This window comes from Alexandromys fortis, unplaced genomic scaffold, assembly GCF_014885135.2.
Source record: "Alexandromys fortis isolate MF-2015 unplaced genomic scaffold, M_Fortis_MF-2015_v1.1 scaffold_112, whole genome shotgun sequence".
In the NCBI taxonomy this organism is placed as follows: Eukaryota; Metazoa; Chordata; class Mammalia; order Rodentia; family Cricetidae; genus Alexandromys; species Alexandromys fortis.
In genome coordinates this window covers 2,320,210-2,339,227 of record NW_026068013.1, presented here as the reverse complement: position 1 = coordinate 2,339,227, position 19,018 = coordinate 2,320,210, and the positions used below count along the sequence as shown (strand labels likewise).

The 19,018-nt window shown below is 37.6% G+C and overlaps 1 protein-coding gene across 1 annotated transcript in view; it reads left to right on the top strand.

The window, feature by feature from the left end:
• The window catches only part of Cntn5 (contactin 5), a 656,861-nt gene that overhangs the window by 191,878 nt on the left and 445,965 nt on the right, over positions 1-19,018 (top strand). The window contains exons 2-4 of the mRNA XM_050162227.1: positions 4,116-4,337; positions 16,521-16,644; positions 16,868-17,043. Of these exons, the coding sequence (XP_050018184.1) occupies positions 4,116-4,337; positions 16,521-16,644; positions 16,868-17,043 (522 nt within the window). The remainder of the gene's footprint in view (positions 1-4,115; positions 4,338-16,520; positions 16,645-16,867; positions 17,044-19,018) is intronic.

Below are 19,018 nucleotides of genomic sequence, written 5' to 3'. Positions count from 1 at the left end.
CTCTTTCACTATTTGAATTCTTCAGGGTAAAATCTAAATTAAAAGACAGTATTTATGCTCTTACCTTGTAAATTAATCTCAGCTGAAAGAGATAAATTGAGGACATGCTATTCCTACCAGATTGTGGCACAGGCTAAGCACAAACTATAGATAATAATTGCAATAAAACTAACATTAATTTGTTTCCCTAGAAATCATTCCAATTCCATATATGACTTTGCTCTATTCCATGATGCTATAAAATGAACTTGGGTATTCCCATTCTACAAATACAGAAGCTGAGAAAAAGAGCTATTCAGACATGATCAGGCACACAGCAACTGTGGTATAGAGTCCAGATTTAAACTCTGTCCTCCATCTTTGAAGGCTGTGTTGAAAACAGACTTCGAGATAGAGATCTCTCTTACCCCAAAGTTTCCATAAGTGAAATGAGCACCTGGGGCAGGTGGAAGCCTTGTATTCCCAGAGCCAATGTGTGTTTTCATTCAGGAAGGAAAGCTCTGTTGTGAACATTTAGACACCAATTAAAGTCCCCTCACCTCTTTCCTTCAGTGTATGCAGTTTTGCTTCTATAAATGTACAGAATGAAATAGTTTGAGGCACTTAGGAACACTTTACCAATGCTATTAGACTGAAATCACATGAAGGCAAGGGACATTTGTGGCTCATGACTATCTATCTATCTATCTATCATCTATCTATCTATCTATCTATCTATCTATCTATCTATCTATCTATCTATCTATCTATATCCATAGTTAGTTTGAACAAATTTTAGAAATTCAATAAAGACCATTTGAAGATTGTCAGTACTTGATAATGAGGAAGGGAATGACTTAGGTCAGAAATTGTGTTTATTACTGTTAAAAGGAAGCAAACAATATGATTTGCAAATATGACTCCAAAGTTTGATTTCTTTAGAGCTCTGATATCTTGCATTCAGAATTTAAGTCCAATTGAGCCCTGCATTCCCTAAAATGCCAGCTCAGGTCTTTCCTCTGAGAAATATTTTCTATGGCTGCTGGCTGAATGAGAGGATCTGCAACTGTGACAGGGAGCCTGCAGGTCTCAAATCTACTTTTCTTCCACTCTTCATTAAAAGCAGATGCATGCTGGCCTTCATTTCCACTAGATTAGAACTTCATGGAGGTCGGGAAAACAATTTATTCACTTTTGGACTTCCAACTTTGGCATCTTTATATGCATTTCCTGAGAGCTGTATGCATGAATTCATGGCCAAGTTACAATGAAAGCTTTGGGTTCACATTCATGAACCAAAAGGGAATCACAACAACTACAGATGAGAGGGTGCACAGAGAAGGCAGTGCTCTGATGAAGAATACACAGCCCAGTCAGGGTTCAGCTCATCTATCTGTTAATGGTACAAACCAATTGCTGACCTTCTTGGCAGTATTTTACGTGTGTGTGTGTGTGTGTGTGTGTGTGTGTGTGTGTACATAAGATTTACTACCACAATGATCAACAGTAGAATATGGAGGGAAGTGGGGGACAAATAGTAACAAAACATAATGATATGTGTCTGAAATTACAACAATAAAGACTATTTCTTTGCATAATTAACCAAAACTAACTGTTAAATAAAGTTTCTTAGTTTTCTACTACTAAGTTTTATACTTACCTTGATTAAAATCTCAAGCTTATATTTATAATTATTTCATAGCACAGAGGAGTTGGGATGTTTCTCTCTGTTATTTGTAAGGTAGGATGCACAGACCTAATGCAGACAATTACTCTGAAAATGAAGACACTTGCAAGTTAGGCCATAAAAGCAAATTCTCATTCTCCTTCATTTTCCCAGCACATCTACGTGCTGCCTACAACTTGTGCTTGCTTTCTGGTTCTAAAAGAGATGTTATGTCTCTCTACAATCTATTCTCCAGTACACTTTGCTCAATGGCATTAGTTATTTCCAGGTAAACTTGATACACCTTCTTCAGGCTGTGGAAGGCTTGAGCCTTCTCTAGGCTAAAGGACATAGATCTCTTCTCAGTGATGGTAAAGTGCATGCTCATTTTAAGTGTGGAAAACATCCAAAAATATATTTTTCTTGACTTTCAAAAAATTATATTTGCGATTTTACAGTAGAGAAATGTTAAATTTAATTTGATACTTTAGCACCTAACGTGTTATTTCTAAATCATGGGAATGTTTCTATATCTCAAAATAACTGTCTGAGACCCTGAAGTGATTTTAGATTATTTTAATTATGAGAAAGCTTACTGGTAAAACCTGACTTTCATCTTACATTTAGTTAGCAGGCATTAGCATAAAATATGTTCTCTGAGCAATCTTCTGATTCTTAAAAGAATCCCAAGATTGGTGCTGGAGATAGGGTTCAACAGTGAAGAGCAATGTGCTACAGTTTCAGAAGACCTGCGTTCAATTTCCAGCACCCATCTAGCAGCTTGCTACTGCGTGTAACCCTGGTTCCAGGAGATTTGGTATCCTGCTTTGGTCTCATGGGCATGAGGTGTGAATGTGATGCACACAATGACATACAGGCCAAACACCCGTGTACATCAAATAAATGTTTTAAAAAGTCTCCCATTCTTAGCAAATTGTTCAGTTCAGTTTACATTAGAAATGCAAAATTCTAATGTGTGTCTTACTTAATCTCATTCTATTCAGATTGTTTTCCACAACTATGCAATAAATTATTACTATATTAGTCACAGTTCTCTAGAGGAACAGAACTTATAGAATGAGTGTGTGTGTTGATTTCTTAAAATGAGGTTCTGTGGTCCAGCTATTTCAACAATTGCTGTCTAGCAATAGAAGGTCCAAAATTATACTAGTTGTTCATTTCATGAGACTGTTTGCCTCAGCTGGTTTTTGTACACACCAGAACACCAAAGAAGAATACTCTAGTGCCAATGAAGAATAGACTTGTCAGTGAAAGCAAGCAAGCAAAGAGAGCAAGCTTTCTTCTTCCATGTCCTTTATACAATACAGGCTACCAGCAGAAGGTGTGGCCCAGAATAAAGGTGGGTCTTCCCACCTCGAAAGCCCCAGACTAGTTGGTTCTTCCCACTTCAAATTATTTGATTAANAGAGAGAGAGAGAGAGAGAGAGAGAGAGAGAGAGAGAGAGAGAGAGAGAGAATGGGCCTATCATAGCCCTTTGAAATGTCAAACCTCAACCCTAGTGAAACCTTTCCACCAACAAGGCCACACCTACTAATCCTTGTAATCATTTCAAACAGTTCTACCCCTTGTGGCCAAGTATTCAAGCATAACCCTATAGGGACCACTCTCGTTCAAACTACCACATTATTCTCTGAGCACATAATAGTTCAATATTTTTCAGAAGTTATGTACACTTTTTTCTTTTCTTAATGTAGCACAATTTAGGAAATTAAACAGAATGAAAATAAAATATTTCTTAATAATGAACAGAAATGGAAGTTTCATAATATCATTTCTTCTATTTGATATTAACTTAGAGAAATCATAAAACATGACACATTCCATAGAGATTCTTTCACCTATAGTAGTTACTTGAGGATGTCTGGGGGAACCTAAGGCATAACTTTTAGTGTGAAGAAGATGAGTGCCACAGTAGGAACTGCTGGTATGGCGTGATGTTTTCCAGCCAATGACGTTCCTGTCTATGTGTATTTCTCTTTGTAGCTATAAAACATAAGCGGAAATAATTTTCCCAACTTCAGTAATAAAGAAGTCACTAAATTCCCCTACATGGAATGGATTAAAACAAGCTCTAAGTATATTCAAATACTTGTGCAAAGAGACTGCGTCTTTAAACATTTTCTCTACCCCTTCCTCTTTCTCTCTCGTTCCCTCCCTCCCTTATTCCCACCATCCTTTTTTCCTACTCCCCCCATTTTCTATCTCCCTTTGCTTTGTTTGCTCTATTTCTACTTCATTTATTTTTTTCATTCTTAATCAAGGAACATATTACAGCAATTAAGGTTTCACAAAATATTCCCAAACCTGTTAGTCTCTAATGCTTTTTTCCCCACTTTTAATTCTAGTTTGAATTAATTTCTAGCAGATTTCCAATAATATATACACACACACACAAAGGTCAATCGCGGGTCTTGGGATTGATTTTGTGTTGCTGCTTCCTTTTTGCAGAGAACTCTGAAGCAATCTCCAGTGTTCCCACTTCCTATGCTGCATTGCCGAGAATTAAGAAGAGTTCAGCCTCATCTGCCTTTGGTTCCAAGGTCAGGCCGCGGTACAGCAGCCCTTCCTTAGGTACCCTGAGTGTTTCTCCCCCGAGCTGGCGAGGGGCAGCTCAACAGTACCACCCTCCAGTCAACCTTTATCACTCATCGGATGCCTTCAGACAAGATGGTAAGTGCAGAAAAAGATGAAAATAGCTTGAGTTAGGCAAGGAACACTTCATACAATGCTAGACTTCTTGAGCCTCCGTATTCCCCAGGGAAAGGTGAGTGCACTATGCGCCCATTCCTGCAACCCCCACTGTGCAGGACAGTCAGATGCAATTGGAAGTGGACTCAAAGCAGGAACTCACTTAATGGTATCAGGCAGGAGCTTGTGATGGGGCTTGTGGAGAAGATTGGGGTGGGTTGAGGCGGAATAAGGAACAAGGGCCAATAACATTCTGCCACTCTAGCAGTGACTGGGCAGGGGCGGTCTAGGTTGTGCTGAGTCACTCACATGCCAAAGTCCTGGCCAAAGACAGGTCTCCAAACTTGAGCTATGCTCAGGAAGTTACACTAGGCTTCATGCTAAGGCCTGACGAAGTCCAACAATACAAGACTGCTATGACAGGTCTTAAGGTTGCTGTGTTGTAGAGAGAGAATCAGCTTTGGGAAAGCAGGTGGAGTTTAGAGGCTTTGGGCTCAGTGTGTGTAGGCCATCTGGGAATGCTGGAAGTGTATTTAGGAGAGTTGAAAAGACAAGCTTCTTCTTCCCTGATTGTTTGCATGTCAAATAGGTAGCTCTCTGAGTCCTATACAGATTAACTGTTTGTAACAGTGGGGGAGGGTGCTGGAGACAAGATGATCTACATCTAATAGGAGCAGGCTCTGAACTTACAAATGCAACTTCCTAAACCGCCTTGCTGGAAGACAAAAGGAAGTGTGCAGGCTGTGGTATGGAAGAAAAGGCCACTGGGTAGAGAAACCTGTTAAAGTTTTTGGTTTCTATTCTAAACATTTCTCAAGATTCTTAATAAAATTGTTAATTATTCTTACTACCAGTAGTTATTTAAAACTAAATTTCACGAGGCAATGGTGGCGCGCACCTTTAATCCCAGCATTCCGAAGGCAAAGGCAGGTCAACACCAGTCTTGTCTACTGAGTAAGTTCCAGGACTAGCTCCATAGATATTGGCAAACCTTCTTTGGAAAAACAAAATAAACAAAAAGAGAAAGAAAGAAAGAAAGAAAGAAAGAAAGAAAGAAAGAAAGAAAGAAAGAAGAAAGAAAATAAATAGAAAAAACTAAATTTCAAAATTAATAGTCTGAAAGTAAAAGCATTTTTTTTTTTGAATGGCAGTTTGACAATGAGTATCAGTAGCCTTAAAACAGACATACTGGGGATTGGAGAGGTGACTCAGTGATTAAAAATGTGTAGTGCTCTTACAGAGGATCTTAGTTCTGTTCCCAGAACCCACGTAAAGCTGATCACAATTGCTTATAACTCCAGTTCCAAGGGAATGCAATCCAGGGAGTGCCTCTGGGCATTCACACACATGTGCGCAGACCCCCCCCCCCAGACATATGCACATATCCATAATTTAAAATGATGTAAATCTTTAAATAAATGAAATATATGTGTTAAGTATAGTTTTATTTCTAGATTTTTTTTTTAGTAAAGCAGTGTTAAGTATAATATACCGCATATCCTAAGACTGTATGCTTAAATATAAACTTTATTTTTGGGTGATAAATAAATAACCCAATGTCACACTTAGATACCAGTTAAATTAAAAACCACTCTCTAGTTATTAACATTATGGACTGAAAAACATTTTCTCATTGTTCCTAAGTCTGCCATTGTTAGACATGTTACAACATTAAATTAGCAAGGAGGACATGGCTCCTGCCTGGGATTATTAGCAGACACAGTGACATGATTTAAAACTAGCCTATCTCACTCCATTTCTCCAAGAAATGCCTGGTATAGATACCGTTGTTGCCTCCTGGAGGAATGAAAACCAGGGGTGATACCTGCCTCTTCCAGAATTCCCTTACTAATAGGCTCCATACACAGCTCTCCTTAACACTTCTACTGATTTTAAGAGCAATACTGAATATCATGATTGACTGAGTACAGATAAGATATTTGAAGAAACATTTTTCTAGAACTTTATGTCAAAGATTAAAGTATCAACTTATGCTGTGTTACCATATATAAGCAAGCTCATTATTCTTGATTATAAAAAATCATTGCCTTTCAAGGCATTCATCCCATGATGCTGGCCTTTACAGCTTATTCACACAGGATGATTTGACCATAAACATATGTCTAATGTTAAAATACTTGACATGGGTTTTAAAAGTCTCATTGCATTATGTTTAATTTCCTTTGCAACTGTTATTAAATTTGTGCTTTGGAAATTTCATGCATGTATATAGTACATTGTGAATGCTATCTACCCCAGCACCTCCAAACCACACCCAGTACCTCAGCCCATTTGCTTTATCACATCCGTGAAATTTTGTTTTATAATTGCTGAGTTTAGCCAGCCATTTGTGTGACTGTGGATTTGGAGATCATCATTAAAGCCTGCTGGGTATGTCGTAATCAGACAGATATACAATCAGGATTAATCATTTTGAGGGCAGTGTTATCTTGCTGGATTAGTTAGAAAGTATTGAGTGTTCAGAAATACAAGCTTTGCATATTTGTCTTAATTTCTTACAAGCTGCTAGACTGATGTTGTGTTCTCTTACAGCTAATAGAAATTAAGGTAACTCTCAAATATGACTAAAATATAGACAGAAGATCTGAAATAAAATAAATGCAAATTATAAAATCAGTATGCAAAAGGGCATAAGCTAGAGTCAGACACCGTCAAAGAGTCTGTTGCAACCAGCTCTCTTCACAGTACAACACCTTTATACCTGCTGTGGGCCTGGCCTATTTTGGACTATGTAGTGGCCAAATATATTTATTAGGGCTCTCTAGAAAAACAGAAGTGACAGAATGAGTGTCTATCTGAGGAAGCAAGCTCTAAGTCCAGTGAAGGAACAGACTTGCCATGGATCCTGGGGACTGGCCAGTGAAGAGCAAGCATTTCCTTCCTCTGTGTCCTTTTTATAGGCTGTCGCCAGCAGGGATGACACAGTTTACCATGGGTCTTCCCACATCAAATGACACGTTTATGAAACATCCTTACGAATGTACTTAGCAGCTTGGGTTACAGTTAATCTAAGATATAGCCATGTGACCAACAAATTCAATGAAATAGTTCTATTCTTTCTGGCAAAAGACACTTTTCTGCATTGATCTCATTATGAGTTTATTACTTTGTATGGTGACTTGTAACTCAAACATTGCTACAAAAACATTAATGGTTTTCATTCTGCTCAACACTGGCTGATGAGACCCAAGTAATGACAAAGTGATTTTTTATATATGCTCTCCTTAGTGTCTTTTAATCACATACACACACCAACTTGGGATCTTGACAAAGTACAGACTCATTTACAGAAATCAAGGAAAGGTACAGCCCTTCATTTACAAGAAATTTCTGTATTTCTATCTCATATCCATGACTGTGTCCCATGGATTATGCTTTGAGTGAAAAACAAATCTCTTGTCCCAGGGATCCAATTTAGCCTAATTTAAAATTTCTTCCAATATAGTTTAATTCACATTTTAGAATGTTCGAGATAATATATAAGAACTTTCCCTGACTCTTGCTTTCTCATCTGAGTATCTGATACATCTTGCCTGGATGTGATTGAATTCTTTTTCCTGGACAAGAGTCTGACATATGGCTTTTGCAGGTAATTCCCTTTAACTTTGATTGAGAGTAAACCTGAGGTTGGCAAGCTCTTGTGAAAAATGAGAAAAATAGCAGAGCCCGAAGAGGAAGCCATCCTGACCCTGCCAAGAGTCAAGCCAGAAGGATGTGCCACAGTTTTTCTGATAAATCTAAAATTCTAGTTTGCTGGGGAGAAAAAGGAGAAACAGTTTAACTCTGCAGTAAGCATCCGGCAGAAACTCACACACAAACACCAGCAAACTTGGAGAATGTTTGTTGTAATACATGTCTCAGCAGACACTGGAAATCTTGCATATCTTTTTTCACCCATGGCAAACCAAGACTATTAAAATGAATAATTTATTTTTATGTGATAAAATGGCTATATCCCAAAATATGATGGTGGTTATAAAGGTAATGTGATGTCATCTCCTTATAGTCAGTAAAATGTGATGTGAGGGGCTAGACCGATGGCACTGCCGTGAAGAGTGTTGGCTGCTCTTCCAGAGGACCGGTGTTTGTTTCCCAGAACCATATCTAGTATCTCACAACCACCTGTAACTCCAGCTCTAGGGGATCCAATGCCCCCTTCTGGACTCTGTGGGTACTTGCACACATATGCTTTACATTCACATGGACACATTTACATAAATGAAAAACTTAAATATATGTGTATTTACATATAAGACATTATGTCCTATATGGTTCAATTTTAAAACATGGCAGAAAAAGTAGACTAAAGTACTTTCCTCTCAGGATAAAGGGGAACAGGAAAGTGCTATCAGGAAGAATTCATATAGAAAGACATAGGAAGAAATATAGAAGACATAATGCTATTTTGCTCCTTAAAAGATTTATGTCTGCTACAGTAATTCAGTGGAAAACACCTGTCTAGCTTGCACAAGTCCCTGGTGTCACCACTCTAGAAACAGCTGGACCTGAAAGAATGGAGCCAATAACTGAGGCAAATGGAAGTCCCATGTATTAGCCAAACTTATTCACAGTCTCTGACAAATTATACCCTGAGGGTAAATAGGAACCCCATGAGTTAGAATCACAAGGGTAAGCCATATGTGGCAGACAAGTCACACTTGGCAAAAATCATTTTCAATAGATGCTTATAAGTAAGTCACAATAGCCAGTTTTAGTGAATAATCTGAAGTAAACTCACTCTTACCTACTACCCCAAAAGTCCCGAAACACGTTCCAAGAACAACTCCATGCTTTGAAGATACTGAGGTCACGAGACTATTGTCTTGCTTTCCTGGAGTTTTCTCACAGGTACTGAAGCGACTTCATTCTTAGACAGAGGTCTGACACCTGAGTTCAGTCCTTAGTGGCACAGAAGAATATAAACCAAATACGTAGATACCAATAGGTATCTAAAGTGACTCAGTGACTCCTCAGCCTCTCATGTGTATCCTGTCCCTTGCTCTTATGGTCCTAGCTGTGAACTGGCTTCCACCAAACTGACTGTGACAAAGACATGGAAGCTAACTCTGAACCTCACATTACCAAAGACCTCAGCTCCCTCTTTCTTGTCTTTTCTGTTGTATTGCTCCTTAAGCAGAACAATGTCAGTTCATCCTCAGCGCTCCCCATCGGTTAAGACAATTAACAATAAATGAGATACAGTATCCCAAAAATCCCTCAGGAACTCAATCCTGGGGAACAATCATTTGAGAGAATTCACAGGTAGACCTACCCACTAGAGCATCAAGATTGGTCTCCTGTCTACATTGTGAAAAACAGAGTCTTAAGAGAATCAGATTAAACCTCTCCTTGTTTCCAATGCCATAGAGACAGTGTGAAAATAAACCCGTCTCTTTCTTCATGCTGCGGGTGTCGTCCCTTCCTGAGCACACTTCTCTATTCTCTTCTGAGGATTAGCCTCACACTTTTTTCATACATTTCATCTATTTTAATTTTCTGTGTCATCTTGTGATCATGCTACATCTGCATACATTTTTTAGGCAGCCAATCTCAGTAGTCAGCCAAGAGTTGTTTATTCGGAACTTAATTATGCATTCTTTTTTTCTCCTTAATATTCTGTGCAAAACCCACTTTTTAGTTCTATTTGTTACTTTAGCAGATGCTGCAGAAAAGAAAAAAGCAAATGCTGCAAGCTGAGAGATAAAATTATTCTTCCTACTATTTCACTTAATCATCTACACTAAATGTGCTAAATTTTATCTGATTAAAATTGTGAAATGTTGAAAACACAAAGTAAATTCTGTGACTACATATTAACTTTATTAAATTTTAATATTTTGCCTACTTTAGTACTATTTTTTAAGATTTACTTATATCATTTTAAGTGTATGAATGTTTTCCCTCCATGTATGTCTGTGTACCGCATGTGTGTTTTGGGCACGCAGAAATCAAAAGAGAGTGTCAGATTCACTAAGACTGGAGGTATAAATGTTTGTGAGCTACTTTGTGGATGCTGGAAAATGAACTCAGCTCCTCTACAAGAGCAAGAAGTACTGTTAACTACCAAATCATCTTCCAAGCTCCCTACTTCAATACTTAAATGATTATTATTTACTTATTTGTATTGGAGTGTGTGCTCTTGTGTGAAGGTCACATAACAACTTTTGGAAAATGATTCTTCCTTTTCACCATGTGGGTTCATAGATTCCAACTTAGATTTTCAGGCTTGGAGGGATGCACCTTCACCCACTGAGTCCTCAAAGTCATAATTTCTTCTGTCAGATTTCTCCCCTTGTATTTTCAATTTTCTTAGTGAAGCATATCCTAAAATAATGAATACATGATTGTGTAAAGAATATTAATGTTCTTTTATTTGAAATACCTTTATTCTGCTTTAGTCTGAAGTTGACAGTATTTTTTTTCTTAATACTTCAGTTATTTTCTGGCTTTTCTTTTGACAGGTAAGAAGTATATAATTAAGTTACCCACTTAATTATCTATTCTTTATAAATGAACTTGTCCACAGCAAATCTTTCTTTTCTAACTCTTGACATTTTATACATTTTCCACATAGCTTTCAAAACTGTACTTTTTAAAAATCTGTCAAATATTTACAAAATAATTTCAAGATGAGAAAGAATCTTTCCCAAATGTGCAGTATTCTACTCTTGCCCTCATATCCCACTTCTCTTTTACTTAGTTTTTATGGTATCGCTAACCTTTTTCTAGGATATTGATATATGTTTCATCTAGAATGAATTACTGTTCTTATCACTGACTTTAATCATTTTGTGCCATTCTTAGACTATACTTGGATTTGGTATTTTTTCCTTCAGGTACCTGTGCTATAAATGATATTTAACTCATTTAACTCCTTCTGTTCTTCTGTTTGTCTATTCTGGTAAATGGCCCAGTCACTAGACCAAGCTGCTCTTACCTCTAGATAAGAGGAAACTTCATGGTGTTTCTAGGCAGCTACACTAGGATAATTGAGATCGAGCCATTATGACAAGAAACAAGAACATATGATTAAGGTCAGAGTCAAGGAGCTCCTCCTACTTTTGCAATCCAGTGTTTTGTAATCTCATGTGTTTGGCCTTCCAATTAGACACATCTACCCACAGAAAGCACAGGCTTTATGTTGTAATAATCCTGAAAGCAGAATGTACTGAGTCTTGTGTGAGCACAGGGGCCAGCTCACCTCACATGGCACATGCTCAGCAGTAACTACAGTGAGAAAACAGTATTCGATCAAAAGTAGACTAGACATGGGGGGCAGTCCAGCCTCAGCCGTAAATTTAAGGACAGAGTGGAGAGAGGAAATTGCTTTGTTTTTAAGAACTGTGCACATAGATAATGCTTATAGCCATGTCTGGGTGACCAAGGAATTTGTTACGAAATATACTTATTAAGGAATGTGAACTTTTTTTTATCTAAGTTAGCAGAAATCCCCCAATAAGGCAGGGAAGTACATTTTTAGCAGCAGTTGCCTGAGAGACCTCTGAGCATCTAGACTGTAAACAGTAATAAAATATCACTTATGGTAGGAGTGAAGTAAAAAGTGTTAGCAGCCTGTTATCACACTTACAAATGGAAAAATAAAAGTGTCTAAAGGAAAACAACAACAGCAGGGGTAATGTGAGGGAGTCTCTTGTACTCCTTCGCAGGCTTGCTCAGTCAAAGCCTAGTCATAGCATTTCCCCCTGGATTCTCATCTCTGTATTGACAGGAGATCATGATACACCTTCAGATTACACTGCTGGTGTGCTGGTGTCAGCCATAAGTTAGAGGTAACCAGCAGGCAAAGGCTTGGCATCAGATGTAACTGTCTGAGAAATGATAGGAAAAGCAGTTACTAGAGGGAATGTCCTTGTTTGGAAGGCAGTTTAGAATGCAGGGAGACACACTAGTAGCTTGTCATCATCCTGATAAACACCCATGCAGGAAACAGGAAGGAAACCTTCCCCATGAATTTGAGTTTGGGGCCTCATAGAGTGCTGATTTCTTAGCTCGTCTTGGCAGTGATGATATTGGCATCTGGAAAGTTTGGGAGGAAAAGGCTGTGTTTCAAGAGTTAGGACAGAAGACTGGATTGAGTGTGATTTAGCGCAACATTCTAGAAGGCAGCATGTGGCTTCTGTGACAAAACAGCATCATTGTAGTTCTCCAGAAAGTTTCTCCAGAAAAACAAGTGTGTCCCTCAAGTCCTAGCTGGCTGAATGCCAAGAAAACGTGTCCCCTCAAGTCAACTGTCTGAGAATTCCCGTGGAAGAGCTCCAGCCCAAGGTCACAATGGGTAGCAGGTACTGTTATGCTCCATTAATGTATGGGTGTGGAACCTCCCAGCAGGACTTGTGGAAGAAGCCTGGACTGTCTCTAGACCAAGGGGATAAGAGAACAGTGCTTTAATGTACACAGTGGCCCTGAGAATGCTAAAGATGCAATCACTGGAATCCATAGGACAGTTGAATGCCATAGTAGACTTTGCTTAAGCAGGAATTCTGTTGTAATTATTAGAAAAAGATTTCCCTTATATTTTTACATGTAAGATATTGTTAAGTGCAATGACTATATTATTGTAAAACTGTACAAATTATACAGAACTTACTAACTTTTGTGAGTACTTTTGAAAAAGTGAGTTCTTTAAAATTATATCATCCAACAATTTGATGTTTGGTTTACCAATATCACACACACAGATCGAATTATATTTTAAGTGACTTTATTCATAGGAATTTTATAAAAAATTAAAACAAAACTTTTGGTTATCTTTTTTTATAATCTGTTATAGTTTCTCCTTGGATGTTTCATACTTAATTAAATAGTATTTTGGATATATCATTTCAATTTTGTCTTTCTATTACATTTTGAACATTCCATGTGTATTTATATTGCAATGATCATGAATTTCAATTGAGAATAATGAAAGGAGTGCACAAAGCATGTGCTCCCAGGATAGCTGGAAAAGAGCTGGTTAGAAGTGTAGCCAATTGCTCTCAACACAGCCTCATCTCCTAAGTTTGCTGAGCCTCCAGTGGCCGAGGTTGCTTACAAGTGTCTGAGGGAAAAGGACATATGTTATTTAGCACGGCTCTGTGATTCACATACACATTGTAAATATCTCCACTTCATGCTCCTCTGATCTGCCCACCTGGATCCTGTTTACCTCCATACACACCAACTCTTGCTGTGACTGGAGCTATCAGAAAAGAAGCCAAAGTTGCCCTTCTCGAGTCTCTACGTCTGTATTTCAGCTCCAACAGTATGAGCCTTAACTTGGTGTACACTTTTTCTGTAAGGCACAAAACCATTGCAGGTAAATCCCCAAAGTAGTAAGGATGTATGTGGCAAGGAATGAGAGTCATTGAGGTCGTGTTATGGAGATTTCTGAGGAGAGCGGGGGTCTTGCTGCATGGGTGTCTTCGTTTTGTCTCAGGTTGGTAAGCGTGACTGGGATTAGGGTCTCTTTGCACTAAAGATGATGATGAATGAAGCAGTGCCATGAAAGAGGACCCGGAACTGAGACAAATCTTGAATGACTTTAAAGTGGTCAGATGTCAAAGATAAAACAGATTTGTGGATTCCAGAGTCTTTTTTGTCTTAGATAAGCTCTCTGCTTCTGAGCTGTATTCAAGCACTGGAGTGAAAAATTAGGATGATTTGTGAAAACCAGTCTTAGGAAAATACAAATCAAGAATCATTAACACCTGTAAATCAATAAACTGTGTGTGTCAATGTGTGCTTCACACAGGAAAATCAAGATACTTAGAAAAAGAAAAATAGGGTGGGGAGCTTTACTAATCATATAACCAGAAATATGAGTAAAAACTGTAATCCATACCAAGAATTACAATATTGATAGCTTATTTTTAAATTGGCATAAAAATAATAAGTTTTATTATGACATTCCAGACATGCTTTGGTGTTTTCCTATCTATTGCTGCCCCCTGCATCTCCCTGCTTCCTTCTGTGGCCACTCTTCACTCATGTCATATACATTCCCTCTCTGCTTTACCCAAAGAACCCGTTCCGCCCACGGTCTCCTCTAGTTACTGATGTGCACCGACACTAGTGTACGTGCGTGTGTGTGTGTGACAGAGAGAACGGCAGGAGAGAGTAAGAATATCTAAGGTCATACATAAAAGAAGTCCTATTTGTCTGAGCTAGGCTCATTTCACTTAACGCAGGATTTTTCTGGAAATGTCATAATTTCACCTTGTGGCTAAATAAAATCTCATTTTTCATTTGTAGCACATTTCAGTTACTAATTGTATATTCATGGCACATTTAAGTACCCATTGTGCATTGTGGTATACTTTAATTAACCATTGTATATCTGTGGCATACTTTACCCATATTTATGGCACACTTTAGTTACTCACTGTGTGTCTGTGACACACTCTGTGTACCCATCCTTTGGTTGACGGTCACCTAGAAAAATTCTATATAGCAGCTATTATAAATAATGCAGAATAAGGTAGATCACCTATAATCTGAAGCAGCTCTCTCGAGGTAAGTCTGACTCATAGTCTGATAATTCAAAATAATATGCACTAACATTATAAGGTAGTTACAGAAACTTAGTCCTTTATTAATAATGGTTAAAACTTTGCAAAAATAAATTTTTTTTAATTAAAAAAATGCCACATTGCCCAAAAGAAGAAATTAGGCTTAACTCCATAACTTAGCATTCTATGTACTTTGCTCTTCTGGTTTTATTTCCCATTATTTTCTCTGTTGTTTGGGTTGGTTATGGCCTCATGGTGACACATGAAATAGTGGAGAGTTGGAAAAGGGCTCAGTTGCTCTGGAAACTGACGGTGATACACAAAAGGCATTCTTCACTTACACAAGGTCATTACAGCATACAGGTGATTTTGCTCATAACAAACAAGCACATTTTTCTGGTTTGATGGAGGATGCCAAGCTTTTATTTCTCTCACTCTATGTTGACGGTTAACAGAATTTAATCTTAAATCTTTAAAACATTAGTAAGAGCCGACTCACTATGTGACTGGTGTAGTAAAGTCTTCTCTGAGGATTTCAGAGGATTAACTTTTCACTTAGAAGCAAAAACAATGCTGACATCATTAAACACAAAATACTTTAAATGTTAAGACTTAAATAGAGGGAAGGAGGGAGGGAGGGAAAGAAGAAGTAGCAGTAGAGGTTACGTCTACATTATAAAATCCCAGTCCTTGATACCTTTTCTCTTTTGACTGATCGTATGTTCTATGTTTACTTATTCTTAAACATGTAATATACAAATCTTTCAGAATTTAATTTATATATCAATTATATATAATAATTGGGTACTTCTGTACATGTGTATTGATTCTAATAAAGATGTGTCTACTTGTTTTCTTGCACTTGAGCCTTATGTAAGCAGCACTTCCTGTGAATGTGGACGTATATACAGGATGGACTGTGCATTTGGCACATACCTGTAATTCCTGTCCTGGGGAGATAAAGTGGGGCAGATGATGGATGAATTCAAGGTTAGCCTTGATTCTTCAGGGATGCAACTACTGGTAGTTTGCCTAGTAACAGGGCATGGCCCCATACCCTTGCACACACTGGATGCACTACTTGGTCTCAATGCATTAAAAGAACAGAAAGGTTGCAGAAAAATGATGAGGGTATACAGGAGAAGTTGAAAGGGAGGGAGTAGGAGATGTATTTGATCAAAACACATTACTTAATTGTTTGTTCATTTGTAATAGTAACTGAAACATCTATTTTAAAGATAGGAATTTAAATCAAAAGCTTGAAATGGACATTTCCATGTCTATAGCTCTTATGGCACAATATGAATCTGGAACCTTTCCTTAATTTTGTTACTTTTAGCATTCTTAGAATTTTGCCAATTTCAGGGGATTTTGAAATGCTTTTATATTATTTTATTTGTGTCTGAGAGATTAAAATTATATATATAGTATATATATATTTGTAATTTTTGCCTCTTCTGTTTCACAGATGAAGATCAATTTAGACAGTAGCACTCTGCAAGGCATATTGCCTCTGCCTTCCTTCAGAAATGTGACTGCGAATAGAAAGAGATCAAGAGATTTAAATGCAATAGTCAGGGGTGGATTGACCTCAGCATTGAATCATTTTAAAGTGCACATCTTTTGGTCTTTGCAGACAGTGTGGATTATGGGCCAGTGTTTGTGCAAGAACCTGATGATGTCATTTTTCCAACGGATTCTGACGAAAAGAAGGTAGCTCTGAATTGTGAAGTTCGTGGCAACCCTGCTCCTACTTATAGGTAAAAATTAATTATGTGTTGATTTTCTTCAGCTTAAAAAAATTCCTCAAGAATGGAAAAGACAGGGGGAATTTCTGAGTTCAAGTTCAGCCAGGGCTACATAGCAAGACCCTGCCATTTGTGTTTGTGTGCGTGTGTGTGTGCGCGCATATGCGTGCACTTTTAAGAAGTATCATAATGCCTTCCATAATTTAATGTATTTGTCTTCTGATATTTTTCTCAGGTGGCTCCGGAATGGAACAGAGATCGATCTGGAAAGTGACTATCGCTACAGTTTGATAGATGGTACCTTTATCATAAGCAATCCAAGTGAAGTCAGGGATTCTGGGCTTTATCAATGTTTAGCCACCAACACTTTTGGAAGTATTCTCAGTCGAGAAGCCACACTTCAGTTTGCCTGTGAGTAAAGTAAGATTATTGTCACTATAGTGTATATGCACAAATTTAAACCTCCAGTTACAAAGGTTACAACTGAATTTTAAAATAGTACTATACCATACTCTAGATTAAAACTAGAAAAACAATAAGTTTCTCCTGAAGGTATTGTCAGGTTCCCTGGAATACTTGCTACATCCCAAATAAACTCAATGTCCTATCCATGAGCATCAAAATCTCATTCATGAAAGTAGATAGCTTCAGAAATTGTCCTTCATCTGCTTGGCTCCTTCTTTTACACTTTGTAATTGCAATTTCCTACAGGCTATCAAAGTACATATTAGACATTTCAGAAGTTCTGCATGTATTAGAGACCAAAGAAGTACCATGAAACAATAATGCCTCAGATGGTGACTATTAACTACCATACTAATGTTTGAGATTTGATTAAATGAAACTTCTGTATCTCTCTCTCTCTCTCTCTCTCTCTCTCTCTCTCTCTCTCTCTCTCTCTCTCTCTCTCTCTCACACACACACACACACACACACACACACACACACCAAGCGCATACAGCTAATATGTCGTTGCATTTTGGTCATTAGTGTTATATACATGACTGGTCTTCTGTAAGGTTATACTGCCAGAAAAAGCTGCAGCTGTCTTGATTGGTGCAATTACACCTCATGGTATTTGCACAATAACAAAGTCACCCAGTGCTGCCTTTTACTGATTATAACCTATTAGAAAGTGAGGCATGATCTTATAGACACTCTAATATAAATATACCTAAATTATATCATAGACACAATGAACCAGAGGCAAATTTAAAAATTTGTCAAATTGCTTCATTGATAGAGGAGCTTAAACAAAATTGAGAATAGTCTACCATGTGAAAAAGTTTAATATTATTTGATAGTAAGTAATCCTATTTGAATTTAAATTCTTGAGGATTACAATCAGTGAAAATTGAAAGGGGGGATGAGGAATCCTTGAATTAATACATATAACTATATCCATTATATAAGTTATCAAAATGATATTTAAGCTAATTTAAACTCTGAGGAATGAAGTAATTGATTCTTCTTCATAGCATCTTCCTTGTGTCCTTTCTAAAATTAACTTGAGATCCAGACACCTCTTATAAAAGTGAGAAGAGGAAAAAGAATAAAGTGCTGGGAATAGAATCAATTTGAAGAAGTCTGAGCGAGGTCCTAGAAAAAATCAAAATCCTATTATTTTACATTAATTTGGTCAATTTCAGAAAGATGTATTTAAAATTTAAAAAGAAGAGTATCCTGAATCTACTATTTTTATTTTATAGAATGATTTGTGGAAAATCATAGAGCCTTAATAAGATTTGTATTCACAATAGGAGACTAGCCCAAGAAACGCAAGGTGTAAGCACTCCTACCACCTTTCTATTGAGTAAAGTGGTCGTTTGCACACAGACACAGCACAACATTTCTTTAATGATAGCTCCAGCTTGATCTTTAGTCGTTCTTGGAGACTAAAACTGCATTATAATCTAAATAATCTTTATATTTTGACCTTATCAACTGCTACACTCTTGATTAATTTTCACAACTCTATGAGTTAGCAAAAGTAAACTGTAGTATAAAAATTCAATATAGAAATCACCACATTCAGTCGCACTATTCAAAGCGAAAAACTATTTAACTTTCCTTGTGGATGTTTATGAACCATTAGGACTTACTGGCTTGTCCACAGTTAGGATCCAGATGCCAAATGCTGAGATCAGACAAAGGCAGCTCTTTCTACTCTCAATAGCTGACACTACCACAGGTTCTGGTTATTGAAGACAGAAGTTGGTGAGGACATAAATTTTGGTCCTGCTTACCAGCAATGAAAGCAAGAAAGTAGGGGAAAAGGGAGAGGGGGCAGAAAGAAAGGAAAAAAGGAAGGAAGGAACAAATGAACCGGAAGGAAGGAAAGAAGAGAGAGAGAGAGAGAGAGAGAGAGAGAGAGAGAGAGAGAGAG